General features: G+C 44.8%; 1 protein-coding gene across 1 annotated transcript; it reads left to right on the top strand.

Moving 5' to 3' along the window:
- Nucleotides 1-278: 278 nt before the first annotated feature.
- igfbp3 (insulin-like growth factor binding protein 3) lies at nucleotides 279-23,193 on the top strand. The gene is made up of 4 exons (XM_020656861.3): nucleotides 279-802; nucleotides 5,604-5,854; nucleotides 7,932-8,051; nucleotides 19,197-23,193. Exons 1-4 carry the CDS (start codon nucleotides 439-441, stop codon nucleotides 19,320-19,322), a joined length of 861 nt encoding a protein of 286 aa, XP_020512517.2. The 5' UTR covers nucleotides 279-438; the 3' UTR covers nucleotides 19,323-23,193.
- The last annotated feature ends 313 nt before the right edge of the window (nucleotides 23,194-23,506 follow it).

Genomic DNA, 23,506 nt, shown 5'->3' with positions numbered 1-23,506 from the left:
TTCATGTGACAGAAAGTGAACAGAAAGGTAATCAACACTTTAAAGCTGCATGCCATCTGCAGCCCCTGTCCTCTATGTTTTGACTGGAGGCCACATTTCAGGATGGAGACAAACACCTTTGTGTATTTTCTCAGAACACAAAGAGAGCATGAACAAGCCCTCATTGAATTATTATAACGGATTACAGTAGCTGAATGTGAGAGCAGCTCTCTCCTCAGGCTGCAGGTAGTGGTCCTCATATCGGGGCTCTCCGCTTACATTATTCATACGGAGGAGGGTGTGACTTGTTGGCTCTTTTTTCCGCCTGTATAAAACGAGAAGTTCGCGTAAAAGAAAATACAGATGGAGAAGGCTAGCCGGCTCGCTGTGTCAGAGAGTCCCCTTAAGCCTACGTGACAACTCACATACTGTCCCTTTGTGACCAGCTCAATCGGCAGAATGCCCGGTCTCTGTGTGCTTTGTCTGGCCGCCGCGCTGGCTGCGTTCACCCGGCTCGCCGGCACCGTGAGTCCGGTGGTCCGATGCGAGCCGTGCGATGCCGGGGCGCTCCTCCAGTGCAAGCCTCTGCCCAAGGAGTGCGCGGAGCGAGTGAGGGAGCCGGGCTGCGGCTGCTGCATGACGTGCGCCCTCGGTGTGCGACAGGCGTGTGGAGTGTACACTGCGCGCTGTGGGTCCGGCTTGACCTGCCAGCACCAGCCGGGGGAGAGCCGACCCCTGCAAGCTCTGCTGGAAGGACGGGGACTGTGCTCCAGCGCAGCGTCCAAAAAGCTGAATAGCATTCTCATTCCCGCACAAAAACAAGGTGAGAAGCGTTTTATAATTGCGCTTTCGTGTTCTATCATACATTGTTGTTATTTTTCTCGTGAGTGTTGTTGTGACAGGCGCTCTCCCCATGAGGTTTTGCTTTTTAGTGACCAGCTCTGGGGAGCTTTCTGCTCATGGAAACACCGATCAAGTGCGTTTGTATAGATGAGATTAAGATGCTTGGAATAACCTACTGAACATACACGGCACACAGAAACATGCGCAGTATTTATTCTTGGGGTTCCCCCCCCACTGTGGCCACCGCTCCTCGCCCCAGGGTATTCGAGGAGAGGTTTGACATTGCACAGGGATGTGTTCGCGTTGGCGAAAAAAATCCCATAGGCTCCTGAAAGTTTAAGTGGATAACACCAGCTATAGGCTGGAGCTTTACGCAGCAATTAATCGTTGCTTTCCCACCAGGCAGCTACTTTTTCCATGTGCGCACAGCTTTGGAACGTCATGCGTAAAGTGCAAATTAAATTTAAGAAATTAAAAGAATGTCGTCTGGGGTTTGGAGATTAGTTGTTTTCAAAAAAAAAAAAAAGAAAGTACAACACTGCTCCATCTCCTTCTCTCCCCAACACACACACACACACACCCACACACACACACACACACACACAAACACACACCCACACACACACCCACACACACAACACACACACACACACACACACACACACACACACACACACACACACACACACACACACACACACACACACACACACACACACACACACACACGCCTGGCTCCCTGAAACCAATAGTTAAGGAATGCCACATACATACTGTAAGTATACAGTATTTAGCTGAGGCTGAGCGCAGACCATGTCCTTGTCTTGTCCTCATTTTCCTTCAAGTAAAGCTCAGGGATTTTTGTACACAGCACGAAAATATGTGCTGCTGCATCCCTCATCCAGGATGTGGGCCAAAACATCTCAAGTGTGTGACAGGGAGGTGGTTGGGGGGGGGGGGGGCATCATTTCTCTGAGTTCTCTACTAGCACCCAACACAATCACCAGTCTTTATCAGTAAACCCAAATCTTAATGTCATGCTGTAATCCCTGCTCACACTGAGGCCTGATATCTGCATGCAGTTTTGTGTGAATGGATGCATACTGCTCACACTAATGAAACAGCACACATGCCACCTACATGTGAATACACACTGTTGTGTGCTTATAGGCACCGCTGACGTCAGGCCTCCAGGAGCCTCTGTGTGTGTTTTCTTCTTCCAGGATATTTGGTTTGGCCACAGTGATGTGTGTGTGTGGTGTGCATGCACTAAGCAGTCATATTGTCACAGAAACACACACAAACTCACACAGGCTTATGCATTTACTAACAGACACTTGCTGAAACTACTCATCTTACTTTCTTCTGTTCCCCTAACTTTACTTGTGTTTTTCTCTCTCTTTGCCTTTCCTGACCTTTTATGTTTTAGTTTTTTTTTTTTTTACAATTTGAAGAATCTGATTTGAGACATTGTTTTAATGAGACTAGTGTGAATGCATGCTTCTTTGCAGTACCTCCACTAAAGGAGATGGAGAATAAAAAGGTGGGAAATGATCAACAGCACCCCTGCTGGTCACAGTGTGTAAGTGCAGCCAAAACAGCAGCCTCTCCTCCCAGACATTAACAAGCTCCCCTCAACCGCAGTTTGTGCTGTTTACCCATGTGCCATTATACAAACAAATTGCGTAATGTGTTGATCTCAAACGCCCCAGACTTCCTTGAAAGGTTATATAAAAGTTTATATTGACAATAAAAATGAATGCTTGCAGGAAATCTTAAAAAGGGCTCCGCATATTTGTCCCTGGTTATTGACATTTATGGCTTTTTTTTTTTCCTGCAGAGTTCAGTTACAGCGTGAGAAAGCTGCGTCAGGTTAAAGAGCATGTGTTGCCTCCCGACTCCGTCTCGTGCCATGTTGATGCTGTTGTTGACGTTGTTTGTTGTTATTGTAAGTTTGTGGAGAGACTGTGGAACCCCAACACGTCACTAATTGATTACGGAGAAAGGGGTGGGCTGCCAGCCTGCCTGCCCACACGAGATACACCCGTACATGCTCGCCCGCCGCCTTCACCGCAGCTCTCCAATCTGCTTCCAGTTAACAGTTTAAAACTGTTTGGGTGTGTGTGTGTATGTGTGTGTTCCCATCATCGTCCCTCTGCTCCTCCAGGACGTCTCAGACTGTGGCCTTGTGGCAGTGTGGCTCACCGGGTGGCACATGACGGGTGGTTTAATCCTCTCCCATATCAGGGTGGAGTGTTTGCTGCCCCCTCCTCTCTTCCTCTCAGTCAGATGGTCTGTCTTTAACGATTTGACAGGAATCTTTGCCAGCACTGAGGGCTATTAATATTCCTGCTCCTTCATCTCCCACTTTACCTCTCTCTGCCCTGACCTCCTCTCTGGTTTGTCCCAATCCCCAATACAGACAAGTACAAAACATGTTCTTCTTCACGGTGTCCTTAAAAAGTCTTGTTTACACTCAGTTCCTCTATGTGGGTCTATCTTCTTGGTCTGCATGCTGTGGAAATTTGTGGATATGAGGTCTTCATGTTTCTGTTTATTACTTGGCTCGGTCTCTGGCTCCAAACAGCCCACAAGGCAATAAGAGTACGTTATTTTGTCTCTTTTAAAACAGGCCACTCTTCAGACGGTGGAGAATTTTTGTAATGCAGGCATTCATCATCCTGCATTACAATGTTTTGATCAGACTTGTAAACCTAAACAACTCTGGGATTCTGATACTTAGCCTCAGGGCAGAGTTAATGGAAAAATAAATGATGATATTTAGGAGCAGATTGCCTGTTTTGTATCACACACAGTTCTGAAAAAAAGGACTCAACTCAGCTGAAAATAATCACAAGATATGATTCAGTCCCTTCAAAGACTGTTTGGACACAATGTCAGGAGTTGTGGAAAATATTTTTTCTACTTCTGAAAAAAAAGAAAAGAGGGCAAATGTTCTTCATCTTCTGTATGTAGACCATGTGAGACCTTACCTAATTTAATAAACACTGAGTATGGTCAGATTCTTTTGCAGACTTCAGAGAAAGTTTGACACATTTCAGGATATCTTTCGTTTTCTATTTGTGGAAACAGAAACATGCTGCTGTGATGTAAGGCCTCATCAAGTGTTCATGTAAACCTTTATTTAAACTCAAGACATCATTGAGGGGCGACCCTCATTTACAGTGATTTGGATTCATTTACAGAGTTTATTAAAAGACAAGCCTAGGGGTTTCTAAAAAGTTAGGACTTTAAAATTCCATCCTTCATGCAGTCCAGATTTAACAGATGTGAGTAGATATGGAGAGCTGGTTTGGAGGTAGACTCCATGTGGAGAATCTGGTTATTGAAATGAAGGTTTTATTAGTCTGTAACCTGGATTTAAACAGCCTCCAGGTCTTAAAGAGGTCATATTATGCCCTTTTTGTGGTTCGTATATTTAATCTATGTACCTACTAAAGTATGTTCACAATAGCTAAAGTTCAAAAAAAGAGTATGTTTTCATGAACTGCCGCTCCATGCACCGGCTCACTACTGACTCTCTCTCTAAAACTCTGAAGTGCCCACGCTCAGAGTCCCCACGTGTGCCAAGTCCAATCTGATTGGTCAGCTCTGCCGTAATTGGTCAGTCGCTCAGCACTGTTCTCGGAAATGTCACGCCCCTTTTACCATATTGGGAATGCAGCCACTTTGGCTCCGAGGGGAGCAAAAACATTAGCACCTTAGCACTACTGTGCTTCCGCAAGCTACGGCATATCGTGGGCGTGCTACAGAAGTTAATGGGCGTGCAACATGAGCTGCTGGGCTTGCCACAATGAGCCAATGGGCTTAGATCAGTCACAAGACGTCACACTGGCAAATTTTTTTTGAAAGGCGCTAGAACCGAGTGTTACATGCAGCTAATGATGCAGCTAATAGGAGAACGTAGGAGAAGCTACGTTTCCGCGTACTTTGAATTTTTGCACATAGATGTGCCTAAACATGCACAGGACACTTGGAAAACACACTAAAGAGCACATAAAACCAGAAAAAGCATAATATGACCCCTTTAATATTTAACCAATCTGGCCTTACTGCCACTTTCCACATGCTCTGTGCATACCCAGGTCTGTCACCTTTAATTCGGGGGCCCTCCCACCAGAGTTCAGCAGGGCAATGATAGTGAATACTGTCAGATGGGGCCCCTTTAGGGAGGATTCCTACTGTCATAGCAAAACTTTTGGGTTGCTGATTTGGTTCAAAGTTTGTCAGACCTCTTGGGCCCCCTTGGTCTGGGGCCCCAAGCAGTTGCCTGCCTTGCCTGTTGACAAGCAGGCTGTCTGTTTCAAATATGCGCTAGAATCTATTTAGAGGAAGCCCGCTGCAAGCATGCGTAAAGCTGAGCAGAGCAGATTGACCCAGACAGGAAGTCAGACACTGTAACGCACAGAGCATCTAGTCAGTTTCAGAGTCCCGATCGCAAATTCCATCACTTCAAGATTATATCAATACAGGCATCGAATGAAGAACGGATCAACCATGCAAAGACAAAGCAACATGTTGTTTGCATGTTGTTCTCTTTATTCCCATATGATCTTGTATTTTTCCTGTGAGTCCAGCTGCAAATGAGCTGATCCCCTGAGCTGATGCTCCAAAAACGGTCCCAGGAGGGTTTGGGCGTGTGCTGTCAGATGTAACGAAACAGTGGTGCACGGACTATGTGGAAAAAAGCACTGAATCTCTTAATCAGGAGAAACACATTGAATGCTACCCTCACTGATAATTGACATTTCCCTTTGCAGAGAATGCCAAAAATCAGGTAGAAGAATGCTGCGCCAATGGAACGACGACGGTGACTGTACTTCCCGGTGTGGGGACGGTGAAGGGCGGGAACAGTCGAGGGTCGGTGGACACCAGGCCGCAGCTGCACAACAAACTGATCCAGAAAGATCAGAACAGGAAGACTCAGAGCTACAAGGTGGAGTCAGTGTCAGGAGGAGCCAATATGGACATGCACAACTTCTCCCTGGAGAGCAAGAGGGAGACTGAGTATGTAAGTCACATGAGACGCAGTTACATGTCTGTTGAAAGTGTTGATGGGTTCTTATTTGGAGGAAAAACAGTCATGGTATGGGTTCATCCAAACAGTTGACACAGTCATGACTCTATAAAAACGATCTTCCTGCTGATCAAGTTACAGCAAAGACAGTTGGCGACTCATTCAAGTCTGTAAACTACGCCCACAGTGGACTGAAAAATCTAAGCCAAAAAATAAAGCCGAAACAATATGACTTAAACTAGCCCAAAGCTTAGAGATCGCAATAAATAACATTGTTGAAATGTCATTATTTTGCATTTAAAAATAAAAATTGTGAGGCTTTTATTTTAAAATTTTGTACTGTCTTAAGTTGAAAGCACTTTACTTGCTTTTTGAATTTAACCATGCTTTTATTTTGAAATAAACAAAGGCCCCTCTGGTAGAGGGAAGGTTAGGACATGTTAAGTTAAGCCCAGAAACAGGAAGTGGTTAGGGATCACAAACTGACTTCAAACAGCTCAAAGGAAAGATAACAAAGGTCAATGTGTGATGTCATAAGGTGGATATTACTTTGGACTCGTCAGCTGAGCCGTCTGAGAGTTTGTTGAAGTGAAATGAGACATTCAAAGATGCAGTGCTGTCCTTCTTTTACATCACTGTGACTACAGGGAGACACTGAGGACGACTATCTACGGTGAGCCAAAAGGGACAAAATTGCATACGATTAATCACCATTAAAATTAATTTAATTCCTTAATTAATCACGATTAACTAGTTCATGCCGACAGCCCTCGTTAATATTTAACTGAAGTTGAAATTGACATTAACATTAACCCCTAAGAAAGGGAGGCGTAACAGCTTCATGTGTTTTACGACAGTGCAGTTGCACGCAGATACCTTTAGGGGGCGCCAAATCGCACCAACCCAAATTCCTGCATATTGCTCCTTTAATTGACAGGTGCACGGTTTCTAGAGGCTTTCTTAAAAATATATCAGGTGCCTGTATGAAGATTTAAAAGCAAACTCAAAATCTATAAAACGTACTTTATTTTCTCTGTTATTCACCACCAAACTCTGTTGATAGAAATAATCACCACATGTGCCTACGAACTACCTGCAGTATGCACTTTTTATTAGTGATGATAAGAGATCAATTAAACCAGGTAAGAGAGAGTGAGAGAGAGAGAGAGAGGGGCAACACCTGAACTCCAGAGTAAATCAGTACGCTTCCTTTTTTTTTCTATTTCAATCCAAGACTCCACCCACTGATTCACACTTAAGAGCAATAACTCGTCGTTGATTTCACCTGCTAAGTGAACTTGTTGAAGTCAAGCCCTGCAGACTTGTGGCTCTGCATGGTACTGCATGAACGTCCTGACCCGGCCTGTGCAGTCATGCCGGTGTTCATAGGGCTGTCAACCTGTGGTGGGTGGGATGAATGAGCCTCATGCACAAGCAGGAAAAACACCAGATACAAACAGGACGCTGATTGTCTCATCAAAACATCGATCCACAGAGTCATTTGTGGGGAAAACAAACCACAGGGTGTCTTTAAAGTATCTGTTACCACTTTACCAACATGGTTTTTGATTACATGCAGCGAGCCTGTGTTGTGTAAGAGAAGAAGGTACTAATTACAACAAAGCTGACGTCTAACTTCAGATCAACCTTTTTAATCTGCAGCGGGATCAAGATTCAGAAAAACATTTAGATTCTGTAAAACATCTCAAAGGTTTCTAAATCAGTTTTATTGCATGCATTTTTGAAAACCATTGTGATTTTGCAGCTGTGAAAATAACAGCCGCGTTCGCTTTCATCATCTCTTAATGGACTAATCATTAACGAGCCGAGCTATCACGATCACCACTGAGTTAATGATGGAGTCTCCTTCAACATCTATGACCACAACAACTCCAGAAAGAAGTTATCAAAAGACTTTTAAATGTCACTTTTCAGGGTTCAGGAAGTTAACTTTAACACCCTCTGATGATCATCATAAACGTATAACTCCTCGTGTTCCTCTTGTCTGTGACTCTGTAAGGATGAGTGTGTAATATTTGGGTTGTTGGGTGTGTGTTTGCCGTGTTGCTAGGGGCCGTGTCGGCGGGAGATGGAGAGCATCCTGAGCAGCCTGAAAATCAGCAACGTGCTCAACCCGAGAGGCTTCCGTATACCCAACTGTGACAGAAAGGGCTTCTACAAGAAAAAACAGGTGAATGGCTCCCCTTGCTGTTTCCCTCTCTCTTTTCTCTCTCTCTCTCACACACACACACACACGCACGCACGCACGCACGCACGCACGCACACACACACACACACACACACACACACACACACACACACACACACACACACACACACACACACACACACACACACACACACCTGTGGACATGCAAATAGACCCACCACATGCCTGAACACTTCCAAGGAATCCTCGGCGACTCATCCCACCCACCCACACAAGCACAATTCCCCTTTTTTGTGCAGCTCAGGTTGCCTTGACAGCCACATCAACACTATATTATCAGAATGGCTAATAAGCATGTATAACTCCGGTAAACGCTCTGCAGCCGGCTGACTCATGCCTCACAGGAAATGAAGTCGGTCAGGTGTGTTTGTGGGTGTGCGGTGTGGGAGAGTGTGGGGGGTAGGGAGGTAAGAATGTGGTCTGGGAGTGTGTGTGGCACGGTAGATGTGGCGGCAGGGGAGTGTATGTATGGCGCTTGTTTGATGGCGGTAGTTTTGGTGAGGGTGTGTAGGTGTGGGGCGCTGTTGGTGAGGTAAAAAAAACAAACAGGCTGTCACTGGTTTAGTTTTTCTCGTCCGTGGTACAGCAGACTGGGGCCACCCATACATAGCCAGCTCATTTGCGAGACGGGGAAGCTAAAATTCATCGGAGAAGTTTGAACCTGAGGGGAGGAGGGGAGAGACTGGAAAGGTGGCGGCGGATGGATGGGAGGGAAGGTTGCGCTTTACCGAAGCACTGAACATGTCGAATAAACACCAGTGGCTAATTTGCCGAGAATGGTTGTCTTATCGGTGGGATTCCACGGAGCTTAAGCCGTTCTGAGAAACGCATGAGTCACTGAAAACCCCCCACAAGTGCCATGAGTCAGAGACCAACTCAAACCATAACACACACGCACACACACGCACACACACACACACACACACACATACACACACACACACACACACACACACACACACACACACACACGCAGAAAACAATCACCATCTCAGATTTTTTCCTCACTCTTTCCCCAAATACTCAATGTGCCGTTTTATTGTTCCTTCTATTAGATTAAGTCCCTTCCTCTCTCGTTTTCTGGATTTCATCAACAAATATCTACCAGAAAAGTGTTGGATCTGGTCTACATGTGTGTAAATGTGTGTGTGTGTGTGTGTGTGTGTGTGTGTGTGTGTGTGTGTGTGTGTGCAGCAGCGTGCCAGCCCTTGTCGCCCTTTTCTCAGCGGGCCGGTGGGGTGCAGGGTGTTGTGTGTTAAATCCATCCGAGGGGATGTGCCTTCACGGTGTGTTGCAGAGATTTATGACCGGAAGCGCAGCGAAGAGGAGACCGTGTGAACCGTCTAGGGTGACAATACTGTGAAAAGAAGGGAGCAAGGGAATGGGGGGGGGAGGTGAGAGAGAGAAGGAGGGAGGGGGGCGGGGGGTGAGGGGGGGGTGAGGGTTGAAGGACTGAGCAGAGGGGGGCAAAACCATGCACATGATACCCAAGCTGTCCCAGTGTTGTAAAATGAAACCCCAACCGAGATCTTTTCATATCAAATGGTCACGGACTGTTGAAAGGTGGCAGGTGAAAGCTGGAAGTTTCATCTTTCGAACAGGAAATAAACGAGGAACTTAAAAGGCTTCTCGACCTTGTTCTTCCAGGAATGACGGATCAGCAGGAACTTAGAAACCAAATGAAGAAGTGCATTCCTGTTTGTATTTCCAAAACTCAGATATTGGAGATTTGAAACATGGCTTAGGTTAGATTCATGTGAGGTGCATACAGTCATTTTTTCATGCAACTGATTGTGCTCTGGTACAGAACTAGCACGCTGCAGCTAGAGCTAAATAAAAGGTAGACGCTCAATTCAAGTGCACAATGAAGACCCAAGTTTCTAGAAAGCTTTCTGTCTTCTTCAAGTGATCAAATGGGAATTGGGTGTCGGGATATTAGTATCTTTTGTGCATGGTTATGGTGTTGGCGTCAGTGACTTTGCATATTTGTGAAGCTTTTCCACATTGAAGCAAACGTCCTGTTATCTTGAGATTCTGCTGCTGTGATGTAACAAAGCTCTACCATCACTCTGCCTTTCTTACACAAACACACACACTCAGACACACACGCACAGTGACACCGTTTTTGCTTCTGTTGCCGGTTCAGCAGCAGAACATCCCACTGTTATGCGTCTGGGACTTATACATTGACGGTCTCGATGGTTTAGAAAAATCTGAACAAATGCACCGTCAAGTAACCGTGCAGAGGTCCCTCCTCGTTGCACAGGACAAACCCGGCAGCAACGAAGGCAGGTACTCGTTCTTTTGTGAGTGTTTTCTCATTGGCTGCTCTGATGCACCTGAGTCGCCCCGGATGTGAAGTTTTTGTTTTATGTCACCTTCCGACGCTTTGAAATCCATTCTGAGGGTCCAGACTCAGATGAACCAATAGGAATCATAGTATATTCAAACCATTTAGTTCTGTTTAGTTCTGTTTACCGTGTTGTCAATCGTTCACTGTTCTATTAGTATTGGTGGTGGGTGTGTTCCCTGGAGGTTTGGTGGTAAAGGTAGGGATATTATGCGTCAAACTCACCTGTTCACTTTAGTTTTTATCTTTGATGGTGTGGGGTTGAGCCCAGGAGTTGATTGATTTAGTTGACTTCAGTGCAACACATTGCAAAGAAAAGCAATGCGAAGCAACCAAATTACAAAGCTTGATCCAAAGGCAACTGGACTGGTTGAAGTTCTTGAACCAGTCCAGTTGCCTTTGGATCAAGCTTGGAATTTACCATGATCTGAATGACTGAGAACCTACACAGACAAGGCAACTAAATGCAACACCTTCAATCCCACATTCTGATTTGATTGTACAAGTGCTAATATTCAAAGTTTTTTGGAAAGTGTAAATAGTTGAATGCATGTCTCTGCTTTGGAAGTAGATTTTTTTTGAGTGTTTAATTCTTCGTTCTTGCCGCAGCCTTTTTTTTTTTTTTTTTTTGACGCCTTGCACAATTAGCCGCAATATGGTGCCTTCAACTTTCAACTTTAAGTTTATCTTGGAGGCTTGGATTTAGCAGTTTTTGGTGTCTAGACTCAAATGAACCTGGATGCTGTCTGAATGTAACAAAGAAAAGAAAGAAGAAGAATGAGGCGGGCGTGCACAAGAAATGGAGATGAAAAAAAAGTTTAAATCCTGCATGCAGCCTTATCTCTAAGTTAATGACTTGTAGCCTCAGATTTCCAAAATGAACACGAGTACCAACCATGAACAACCCCCTGAGTTTTAGTTCTATAGATTGATCTGGGGTGAAATGTTTTTAAGGGGCCATTGCTTTGAGTGATTGGTCACAAGCATGTGTTGTTTGCTGTGTATGTGTTGCTGGTAAATTGAGAGCCCGAGCACTGTGGGAGCAGTCTGAGCGCTGTTGTACTTCTGCTGCACAGAAACCTATTTTTAGCAGCAGTTATATGAATTGGCCCAGTATCCCAGTTCAGGTCATGCATACCCAACACTGACCCTCTCATTACACCCCTCACAGTCTCTCTCTCTCTCTCTCTCTCTCTCTCTCTCTCCCTCACTATCACTCTCAGGCTCTCTCTCTCTCTCTTATTCATCATTTCACCTACCCATCATTACCCCCATTGTGCCCTGCCTACAGTCATCCACCCGCCTTTTGTTCTGCCTGCCCGCTCCATCATTCTGTCCATCCTGCCCTTCCGCCCACCTGGCTTTAACTTCCTTGTTTGGCCAGGAATCACCCCGCAGAGGGCTTGTGAATGGGACGACAGTGTCTGTGTCTCCTCTCTGTGTACTCTTTCAGAGTTTAGTGTGTGTTGAGAGTAGGAGGAGGAGGAAGAGGCAGTGGGTTAAGGATGTGAGCCAGGTGCCTGCGTACCCTTATCCCGCCTCCCTCCCTCCCTCCCTGGGTCCTAACAGTGCCAGGGCCCATAAGGGCTGACTTATTGAGCGTGACTCAGAAGGATCTGTGGAAACGTACACACCAACCACAATGGCTTTATAATAACTGGCCAACCTTCAGGGACCCAGACAGCTATTTTCACTCTGTCTCTGTCTCCCTCGTTCTCTTCTCTCCCTGGATTTCTAATCCTCCTTGCCTTCCTTCTCTCTCTCTGGGGGAAATGGAGTCATATTATTTACCATTTCTTTTGCACAATGTTTAGGTGCAGGGTCAGCTTTTTCTTGCAACCTGAGTTTCTATACTGATAATGAAACCACAGATACCATAGACTGTATAAAACACGGATGCTGTCTCAGTCAAGTCATCCATTTGTTTTAGATGATGCATTGTGAGGCCTAACAATGGCGGCCGTCATATTGAAAAATCTTTCTCAGTCTAACTTCTGATCAACCTAGAAACAGGCAAAGAGGTCGAGATGAGGCGGGCCTTAGGCCTCCTGGCTTATAGCGACAACCACCTGTTAGTTAACTCAGCTATGCCACTAATTATGCTAATTTATGCGTAACGCTTGAAAAAAATATTTTGTAGGTTTTATAACAGTATAGTTCCAAAAGGTTAACCAAAGCAAGTAGCATTAATGGCTTGACCTCATCAAATTAAAACCATTTTACATGAGGAGAAGGCATCTACAAGAGGCGGCTGAGGCTCAGTTGGTAGAGTCGGTCTTCTCTCAACCGGAAGGTCAGGGGTTCAATACCCAGCTCCTGCAGCTACATGTCAGATGTGTCCTTGGGCAAGACACTAAACCCCAATTTGTCAAGCTGCTTCGGCAGCTGATGGGCTCCTCACATAGCAGCCTCTCAGTGTGTGAATGTGTAGGTGTGACCTGCGGTGTAAAAATGCTTTGAGTAGTCAGAAGACTAGAAAAGAAATAAACAAGCTCAAATCCATTTTCAAGATCATGGTTTGGGCCTTAATGAGACCTCAGCACTGATTTGGGTTTTATGTGGGCCATGAACAGCGAGAGAGAGAGAGAGAAAGCTGTCCTGCAGAATAACCTCCTCACACACATGAGTAACGTCAACACTACACACTGTGGTCAGGCTGACTGATATGAAAAGGTTTATGTTTGCCAGGCACAGGTTATACTTCCAATTATAACACACTAGTTTGAATTATGGGTGTCCATGTACAGTACATGTTCTCTATAGCTTATAATTTATACTTAGAGGGTGAACACACACTTGTATGTTAGTCCATTCACTATAAAGAGGTGTGTGTGTGTGTGTGTGTGTGTGTGTGTGTGTGTGTGTGTGTGTGTGTGTGTGTGTGTGTGTGTGTGTGTCCGTCTTATTGAGCAAGCCCTCTTAAGGAAACGCTTAATCATACACATTTAAATTTAGGTTGATGAAATACTCAGCTGGCTGGTTTTCTATAAATAGATCTGTACCCTGTTGAGAAGTATCCTCCTGTTCCCTCCATGTCCCCCTGCCTCCACTCATGACTTATATTGATTATTTAGGCTCCCATTTTAGAGCTTGTGTGGCCCCATTCTTCTTAGACAAACACAGTTTTTTTTTTTCGGGAGTTAAATTCACTGAGACTCTCATTAACAAACTTTTTTTTCTTTTTCAGTTTTTTTAGAAAAAGCAATATCCTGCAGCTACTCCCAACACTGAAGCACACTAACAAACACATGCACAGATGCACCCTCTTTCACACAAATACATACAAGCGCCCCTATACACACACACACACACATTGCATTTTACGAGCTTATGTTTATCCTGTGGTCATACCAGGCTCTTTTTAATGTCCGTGAAGCCCAGCGGTGCTGCTATTAGCTATAAAGACCTGCATCACAAGAGCGCACATTCATACGCACAACACACCCCCATAAAGGTAACATTATGAAAGTACGGGGGGGGGATGAAATGTGCTTTTTTAGAGACCACGCAGGGCCAGTGTAAGGCTGAGAACACGGGGCACGAGGTCCGAGGTGACCTCTGAGCTGAGGTTTAGTCTCTGTGGTTCATGGTGCTTGTATTAGTAAAGGAATACGCCGCCATGAAAAACATGTTTTGATTATTAACTTCTCACCTCACTGTGCTTGAAGGCGCTCTGCATGGAAAGATGGAATTAAGCTTCTTCATTCACCAGCTACTGTCAGGTCAGATTCTTGATTAGCCTCGTTTCTACCAAGCGGTCCGGTTTGGTTCAGTCCAGTTCGGTACGGTAAACCCTGAACTTCCTTGCATTTCCACAGCCAACCGTACCCTTATTTGGTAAGCGGAGTGTAAGCCAGATGGAGATAGTCAAGTCAGCGATGTAATAGTGTGACATCATAGCAGCCCAACACAGTGTAGCCCGCTATTATTTAAGTTAACTGTTCAAGAAGAACAGGACAAAGTAAAGAAAATGGACCATTTAGGGTCGGATCGGAATCCTTGGCACCCCAACAGAAGAGTACCAAAAAAGTTGGACGGTACAAATCCCTTTATTTTGGTACCAATCCCAACTTTCTTTTTTTTTTTTTTTTTTTAACTTATATTTAATTTTCCTTTCGTGCTGAGGTTACATCGAAATATACACAGAATACAAACAATGGTGTCAGTTAACAATAGTAAATTTAGCCTCTTTCTAAATAGACCATTATCTTCAGGCTTTGAGATGGGTGTTAAAGTCAATCCACTTTTTCCATTTTCCTTGGCATGCAGATTATTGTGGTCTTAAATTGAGTACCATTCCCAACTTTTGACGGTGGAAACCCCAATGAATGGGTACCGTACAGAACTGAACTGAACTGGACCGCTTTGTGGAAACAGGACTGTTGATCCAGCTTATTGAAAACACAAATCAGTTTTTAAAACAAAGAAATGTCTTAACTTTTTGGGATGCGTTTCAAACGAGGGGCAACCGCTGGTCACTTGTTGTATTTAATTGAGCTCCACAAGATTTATTTACCTAACAATATAGGACCACCGTTTTCTTTAAATTCATGATTACGAGCCAATCAGGGAGAAAAGATGTCAAAGAGTGGCGCCCCCAGCCTTGTTCGTCCAGCATGTTTTTATCAGAGAAGAGGTAATTTGAGAGAATTTTCAATGAAGTCAGATTGTGCAATGTGTAATGACGGTGCATGCCTCTGCACAGGTATAAAGGATGCAGCCAAAGTGCACCCTATACACCAGACTTTGCGCTGTATTACAACATTTTCTTTTTTGCCACAAACATGCTGAGGAATTTCCACATTCGCAGCTTTCTTCTGTAACTCGAGCTGGATTTTTAGCCACTTTTTCTCTAAAGAATGAATGTTTTGACCACAGACAATTCACTTTTAATAAAGTAAATGTCGCCTGAATTGTTTGAAAGTTTTTATTCGATAGTGTTTTTTCAGTTTTTTCTTACAATATCAAATTCAATCTTTCTTCAAAAAGATTTTAACTGCCATTAAACGAAGCAATATAAGAAGTGAACAGAGCGACCTTTTAAGCCTCCTGCTGAATGTGGTACCAAGACATCAAGACTTTTGGTGGATAATTCCTTTTAAGTTTCAGGTTTTTTTTGTCAGTTTAAAGAGAAGAAAGCGGTGCAGAATTAAAACAAAGTAAGTTGCCTTAAACATCCAAGAACTTCCAATCTGCCTTAGATATGTGTAAAGTGACATTCAGCCTTCAGCAGACATGTGGCTTTCTTTGGCATTCTCCAAAAGTGTGTGTGTGTGTCTTTGTGTGTGTGTGTGTGTGTGTGTGTGTGTGTGTGTGTGTGTGTGTGTGTGTGTGTGTGTGTGTGTGTGTGTGTGTGCGCATGTGTGTGTGTGTGTGCATGCAGATTGAAGCAGTAAAGAAAGGATGGCTTGAGATGACTGCTAATAGTTCACAGATGAAAGAGACAGAGCGGAAATTCAAAGGTAGCCAAGCAACAGGGGAATGCACACATGCACATTTTGCCCTCTTCCTCTTCCTCTCCTTTCCGCCTCTCCTTTGGCTTTTCGACCCTCCCATACACACACACACACACACACACACCCACACACACACACACACACACACACACACACACACACACCCACACACACACACACACACCCAGCGCATACAGGACTCCATCATCATTAACCAGAGCAGAGGAACACAATGTTAAGCTCCTCTCCGCGGTCTCGTCCACTGGGTCAGGGCTAAAATAGAAACCTGGCCGCAGACTCAGACGATGGCACCGAGAAAAGGAATGAAAGGAGGAGAGGAGAGAGAGACAGAAAACAGACTAAGACAGAAGAGGAGGAGGAGGAGGAGGAGGAGGAGGAAGAGAGGTAGGTAGTTTGGAGGAAATCTGTGTTCCTGAAAAAGAACCCTTGCATGATGTTGGAGTGTGAGAATGGGGCGTGTTGGGCCGCGTACTTGCCCCCAGACTGCTGCAGAAGTTGTTGGTATTTTAATGGGCCTCTGTCTCTATAAAGCTGCCTTTGATCATGCTCTCAGGCTGCACGTGGAGGTCGACTACACCGGAAACAGACACCTGGCCACACTCTAGTCTAAAGCATGCCTGTCTTGTCTGTCTGCTTGGTGTCTCTGGCTGCACAGCACAATGCAAGTCCATAAGGACGATTTTTTGTTTTGGGATCAGCACTCTTCGGCTTTGGAATTTAAATCTGAGCCCAAATGTCTGTCAGATAAAAGTGCAGATTTTCAGCCTTGATTTAAGGGTGATAACATCCACATCTGATAAACAGAAGAGAAATTAAAACCCTTTTCATGTCGCATTCTGAGGGGGGATTTCACTTCTTATCCTGCATCATTCACCAAACTCCTCCATTTCTAAAAGCAGAATGTGTTCCAAACATGAGACTTAGGATGGGACAAAATATTGACTCATGATACCATTATCCAATCACTGCGACGGAGCGCTTAAAGGAAGAATGTCTGACTTTGTGATCCAGTAGATGTCGCCCTTGAGCACCAGCATGAAACCAAAACAAACTGCTGCGTGGCCACAACTCCTCCGCTCTCCTCCAGAGACACACCTCCAACCCCTCTCCACTCACGTTTGCAAGAAGGAGTTATGAAATTGGAACGCAACATAATTAATCACAAAGCACTAAGCGCAAGCAGTGGACTAAATTATCCTTGTCTCAAGCTGCTGTTGTGTTAGCATGCTAATGTTAGCGCTCCTTAGTTAGCTTGTAGCTTCACATTGCATGTACATTTACTTGGAATGACCGTGACCTTAAAACGCTAACATCACTCAAATCATCAGTGAGTATGTTCTTCTTCTTCTCTCTAGTCCTCGACTAAAACAGATTTTATACACAAGGGGAGGAGCCGGCCGTCCCATCCATGTAAACACAGCTGTGACAACAACACAGCCAGCGGGACTCGAGCTTCTCACTCATTGTAGACAGTCATGACTCAGAGACATTTATGCAGGATATACTTGATTTCTGCTGGATTTCTGTGACAGAGGCTGTCAAAGGCTTGACTCAACGCGTCACTACTTCTTGTCGTTGATGACTTGAGTGAGGGCAACACGAAGGGACGTTAATTGGACGAAGTAAAAATGACAGAGATAAAAGAGGAAGAAGAAGACAGCAGGATAATGTTGAGTTTGGCCTCCACCAATCAGAGATGTTGCTCTTTTCCCTGAGATTGCGATTAAACCACAAGGTTGATATCATACAAACTTGTGTCTCCTACAGGAGCGGAAAAAGTCTCAATGATGACATGCCAATGTTGCCGTTATGTTTTGGTGTTTATTTGTCTGTTAATTGGTTTCCATTAGTTCAGAGATGAATGGACGCTTCGTAAGTCAGACAAATATCACATTTCCAGACTCATAAATTGTGATGTAATGTACGCGCTCAGACACAGTACACAGTGAGACTTGAATGGTTGGGAAACCTACTGATCTGTTGTACATAAACAGAGTATCTAATCTATTAAAAAGTATGCATAAACTATATATATATAACACTTATGTTGGGCTGCACAGACAGACAGACGTGTCTCAGTGCTGACTGGTCACTTGACGCTCCATCACCTCACCCCCTCGGAGGGGGGATGATGTCGGCGTTGGAGCAGAATTATTCTGAGCCAGAGTTTGGCCTGGCCCGGCTGATTGTGCCGTTTCATGTGAACTCCAAATGGAGCTCATAAAGTTGCCACTCTACAAGGCGTGGCCCCCTGTGGGACATCTGATATTACTGCATACGTGTGTGTGAGAACTAGTGTGCGAGCAGGTGGGGGGTATGTATACATACAGTACACCCGACTCTTGTTTGTGTGCGCCTACATGTTTGCTGATGTGTGTTGATGCGCGCACATGCACGTGCTCCCGTGCACGTGCTCCTGTGCACGCTCGGGCCATAATCAGCTCCAGATGATTTTGAGTGTCTGCCAGCTTCCCAGAATAGCTGCGCTGGTCTCCTTGCAGCCCTCCAACTGGCCTTGGCAAATATTTTAGCAACTCCATGTTTACCTTCACACTCCCCCACTCTCACTCAGTCAGAGTGTCCCTCGTTGCCTGCCCCTCTCCATCCAAAAGAATCTGCTTTTTCATCGTTTACCCCGGCTGGTCAGGAGCACATAAGCCTGATAAATAAAGCTCATAGATGGCACAAAGTCAGCAGAGTACTGGTTGCACGTGGATGCCTGAGTGAAGCTCCCCTGCTCTGATCTTTATACATTAATAATCGTCTTTCACAAGGCCAGCAGCTGCATCATTTGAAGTGTTTATCTCTGATAGATTCTGCTCATAAAATCTCTGTGACAGTTCCAGACAGCAGGGCATTCCTCTCCATGATCGATGAGATGTTTGTCTTATTAGAGTTCTGCTGAGGCACGACTTGGCCTCCTGACAAGCATCCAAACTCTGAACGGCAACAGAGAGACACTCTTATTATAATACACACATGCACGTAGAAGGTGGTGTTGATAAAGCTGTGTCAGGGTAATTCCTCACCTTGGAAACTCTAATCTGTTTTCACAATGTGCCTCAAAGTGATAAGTCCTCGGCTGCGTTCCAGCCTTTTCCCCCTCTCGAAAACTAAAGATGGAAGTCGGGGCTGGCTGAGTGATGTTCATATGTGCCCCGCTGGTGCCACCTGCAATCCCTCTCCCTGAAGGCTGCGCCCGTTAATCTGCACATAGTGTTTAGCAAAAGCAAGTAAGCAGCATAACTCATTTCACTTTCTCTGCCTTCTGTTTTGCAGTGCCGTCCATCCAAAGGAAGGAGGCGGGGCTACTGCTGGTGCGTGGACAAATACGGCCAACCTCTCCCCGGGTACGACGGCAGGGAGCGAGGCGAGACGCATTGCTACAACCTGGAGAGCAAATGAGAGGACAGAGGGACGACTCGGCGGAGGGTGGGGGAGGCAGAGAGAGAGAGAGAAAGAAAGAGAGCCTACTTTGCTCTTGCATGTAGTTTTGTGTTAACATTTGAAGGGGCTCTGGACCTTTGATTTCAGGTCCCATTTCTGTCAGAAAGTACGAGAGAGAACAAGGGGGAGGGGAAGGGAGGGAGTGGAGGAAGGCCTCATCGACAGGCCGAGCCTCCTGTCCATCACAGTTATCTGTCCCGTGCTTTGGGAACCTCTATCCTTTCTTTTTAAAAAAACAAAACAAATAAGCTGAGAGAGAAGGGGAAGAAAGAGAGAAACCAACCATCTGCACTATTCTTTTAGAGAGAGGAAAGAGGGACTTTTCCACTCACTTTAAAGAGGACTTGTTTGTGACTGTGACCCGAAGAAAAAAAAAAAAGCGCACCACCACCGTTTCTTTTGTGTGTGTCTGTCTGTGAGTCAGTGTGTGTGTGTGTGTGTGTGTGTGTCTTAATGTGCGAGCACCTGCATAACATACGTGTGCACAGCTGCATGTCTGTGTGAGATGGCATGCAAGATGGTGTGCGCTTTCCCAAAAGTGTTTATTTGTGTAAATACTGTTTGTCACTAAGCTCAGTGTAGAGACGTCCGATTGCCCCTCCCCGGCCCTGCTCCATTAAACAATGCAGAAAAATAAACACTCTACGGCTCAGGGTCCATTTTGAAGTGAAGGATTATGGGATAGCAGGGCTTTGACTTCTTAACCAGGGCCATTTGTGCTGCCTCCCTCGCCCTGCTCTTGGGGAGGGAGTGGAGGCAAACCGTGCAGTTACAGTGCCTTAGAAACAGACCTGTCCACGCCTCCCCTCCACCTTTTCATCATCCTGAACATCCACCCTTTTTCCATGTGAAATACTCATCCACAGCGGGCTTCAATGGCTCTAGCTGACACTTTCTTTGAAGAAATCAGCTGCATGTAGCTTGGGCAGTAGATCTGAAGGGTGTCCCCTTCGGAACCACAACTTCTTAAACCACTGTTTCAGCACCTGCGTCAGCTGAATACTTCAAGGTGTGCAAGAGTGTGAAGTGGAAGGCATGAATTTGATTATCTTGACAACACCATAATAGAATTTGAAGTCGGTTAGGTTAACAAATGTGCCAAAATATTAGCTTGCTTCCAAAACTCTGATGTTTTGCACGGTTCAAAAGTCTTCTTTCAAGCTCATTGAGGGTCATGCTTCTGTGCAAGACCCAGACGAATTAAAACCAGTTAAGAAGAGTTTGACGCAGCTTCACAGCCTGCATCTTTATGAGTAACACCGTGTCCTAACAGCACAAGAGCGATATAATTTATATATATATCGCAGCGCATCGTGCATGATCGCACGCTTGCTGTCCACACTGCATCTGTTAAACATTGAATTCTCCTGCTCTGTGAATTTCAGTATCCTCCCTTGCAAAGAGAATGACATCTAGTGCTTTTGTAAGCTACTGAAGGTGAACGAGCTAAAGTGTGTTGCTTTGTGTTTACGAGCTGTTGACTCAAATCACAACACAAAGGCTCGTCAATAAACGACAGCGTTGCAGGCTGCTTCGCTGGGTAGTGAAACATCAAAAATAAGTCTTTACTTTCAGTGTAATAAACAGACTTTGGCATCAGATTCAAAACTTCAAAACGTCCTCTTTGTATCACACTGACTTGATTTAGATGATCCACATTAGCAGTGGCCGTATCAGTCTGTTATGGAAATGCCTCCAATGTGCTGAAGCCCTCCTTAAGTTGGATAAAAGTTGACATTTAGTCTAATTGGAGAGATGCCTGATGGAAATCTGTCCGAAGAAGAGGAAGAGAACCAGACCAGAATGTTTCAAACACTCAAATAGTAGAGAGGTGGAGTATGCTGCAGCAGTGGTTTAAGAAGTTCAACAATTATTGATTGCCAATTTAGTTTTGCTTTTGTTTAATTGACATGGAACTGAGCATATTGGACTTTAAAAAATGGAGCTAATTTACATCCACAGTCCAGTTGAATCAACTCTGAACTGCTGTCTGAGCTAACTTCAGCTGCTGGTCTCAATGAAAGAGGAGGTTAGACGCTTTTCTAGGCCAGTTTAGAGCTAACGAGGGTGAGTATTTAATACAGGATAGTTAGATCTTCTGGAGAGTAGTGTTTTGAGATGCTCACATGCGATCTTAAATGTTCGGTTTAGTTAGATCAGCTGCCTTCGGCTCCTGTCCCTCTGAAGCTCTAACTTGCTCTCCTTGTCCTTGCCCTCTATTTGTCCTTTCTGTTGAGTTCCTCCTCCTCTCCTACACGTCCTTATCGTCCGTCTAACACTCTGTCCATGTCTGCCGTTTATGTTTGTCGTGCCTGATCCCGTCTACGTCTCCAACCTCACTAACCCTCTCTTGTTAATCCTCGCTCCAGCACCCGGTCCTCTTCCTGTCAGGGGTGCGACCTGGTGTAGGCTTGTTTGAACGGGGCGGTACAGCCCGGTATGACCGGCCCCGCCCTGCCGCAGGTGCCAGCTGCCCCTTATTGCTTCAAGCACTTAAAGCACTTTAGCTGCGCCGCCACTCGTCAATGCATGCAGTTAAAGACAATTGGACCTATCTGCATCTGCATACCTTTCCTCGGAGGTAACGCCAGATGAATCAGTGTGATACTGTAAGAAAACAATAATAAACTAGTGAGGAGAGAGAGAGAGAGAGAGAGAGAAAAAAGAAAGCTACACCAGGACTTCTGACAGCAAAGTGAGCGAACACCCCTCAGAAATTTTCCATTCAATGCAACTATTTTCTTTTTTTTTTTGTTGTTGTTGTTTTTGTTTCTTTGAAAAATGCTTGTATGATCGTATGCCAACAAAATCTCCACGAGGTGGACACAGCACCAAATATGCATTCACACAAGTGGTAGGGGGTCCGAGGGAGGAGGCAGCTTCCTGCCCCGATGCTCTCCAACATCCTGTGTAAAGACTTGAACAGTGGAGAGAGTGCCGACTAAGAATGCTTGCCCAGTAGCTCGGTAGCATGAAATCGGCTGTACACTTCCTTTGATAGACAGCAGCAACTTACAACCAGCCTGTTGGTGCTACATCCCACCTACTCAAAGACTTGATGTAAAGGGAGGAACATACACACAAATATGTTTAAGCTATTCCCTCCTGAATATTTGTAAGTGTGTCTTTTTATATATATATATATATTATTGTTATTATTTCCTGGCCAGCTATGTGTCTGACTAGACATCATGTACAGTACTTAAAAAATGAAAATTATTTATCTAAGAAAGAATTATAAGCTGATCCAAACTAGGTTTTCTTATGAACAATTCAGTGACTCACCGATTGCACAGCAAAGTCTCTATGATTCAGTGTATTTTGGGGAATATAATCACTAATGAATGTTTGATTTTTTTAATGAATCTGTTCCTTCTGTTGCTCAGCAGTGTCAGTTTTAAAGCTCAGCGCCCTGCACGCCAGTTTCAGCCTCAGGGGGCAAAAAAAACAAAAAACAATCTGTGTCAGTCAGTCACTCAGGTCTCTGGTCATCTTAGTTCACTGCTCCATAAGGCCGGTGAACCTCTCAGTCGGTCACTTATCCCCCATGCACACCGCGCCATCCCGCATCAGTCTGTCAGTGCACAGTCACACTTCTCTAATGTCACTTTTTTTTTTTTAATTTTGGATTTTCCCCTGCTGGTCACGATAAGAATCTCTCTGTTCACGGGTAAAATGTATTTTTGTTTTTTCTTCTCAAGTTATCCTTCAAAGAGTTTTTTTTTTGATTCATGATACTAAACTAGAAATCACACAGCTATTATTTTCTCTGCGGAAGGAAGTGATATTGATTCAAAGTATAATTTGTATTTAATGTCTTTTTTTTTTTTTAAATAAAAGTGAACACATTTTAAAGACTTCAGTCTCATGTGCTTTTTTCATTGTGTTGTCAGCAGCAGCTCATGCAGCGATCTATCCGCTCACTGTCATTTCTGCAGCCAATCAGGACACAGATTTGCTCCTGTTGAAGGCCTTGAATGCAATCAGGCTCCCCTCAGTCTTGGAATGTGTCAATAAGGATAAAGCAAAGGTTCAATTTGTGAAAAGAATAAAAATAAATCTGGTGGTGCCAGGCAGGCTGGCAGTGGGCACGAGAGGTTGAAGCGAATTCCTGAGCCCCGACCAAGGCAAACAGAGAGCGG

Source organism: Labrus bergylta, chromosome 6 (assembly GCF_963930695.1).
Source record: "Labrus bergylta chromosome 6, fLabBer1.1, whole genome shotgun sequence".
Classification (NCBI taxonomy): Eukaryota; Metazoa; Chordata; class Actinopteri; order Labriformes; family Labridae; genus Labrus; species Labrus bergylta.
Note: the sequence above shows the minus strand (reverse complement) of the source record. Positions and strands in the feature narration are given on the sequence as shown.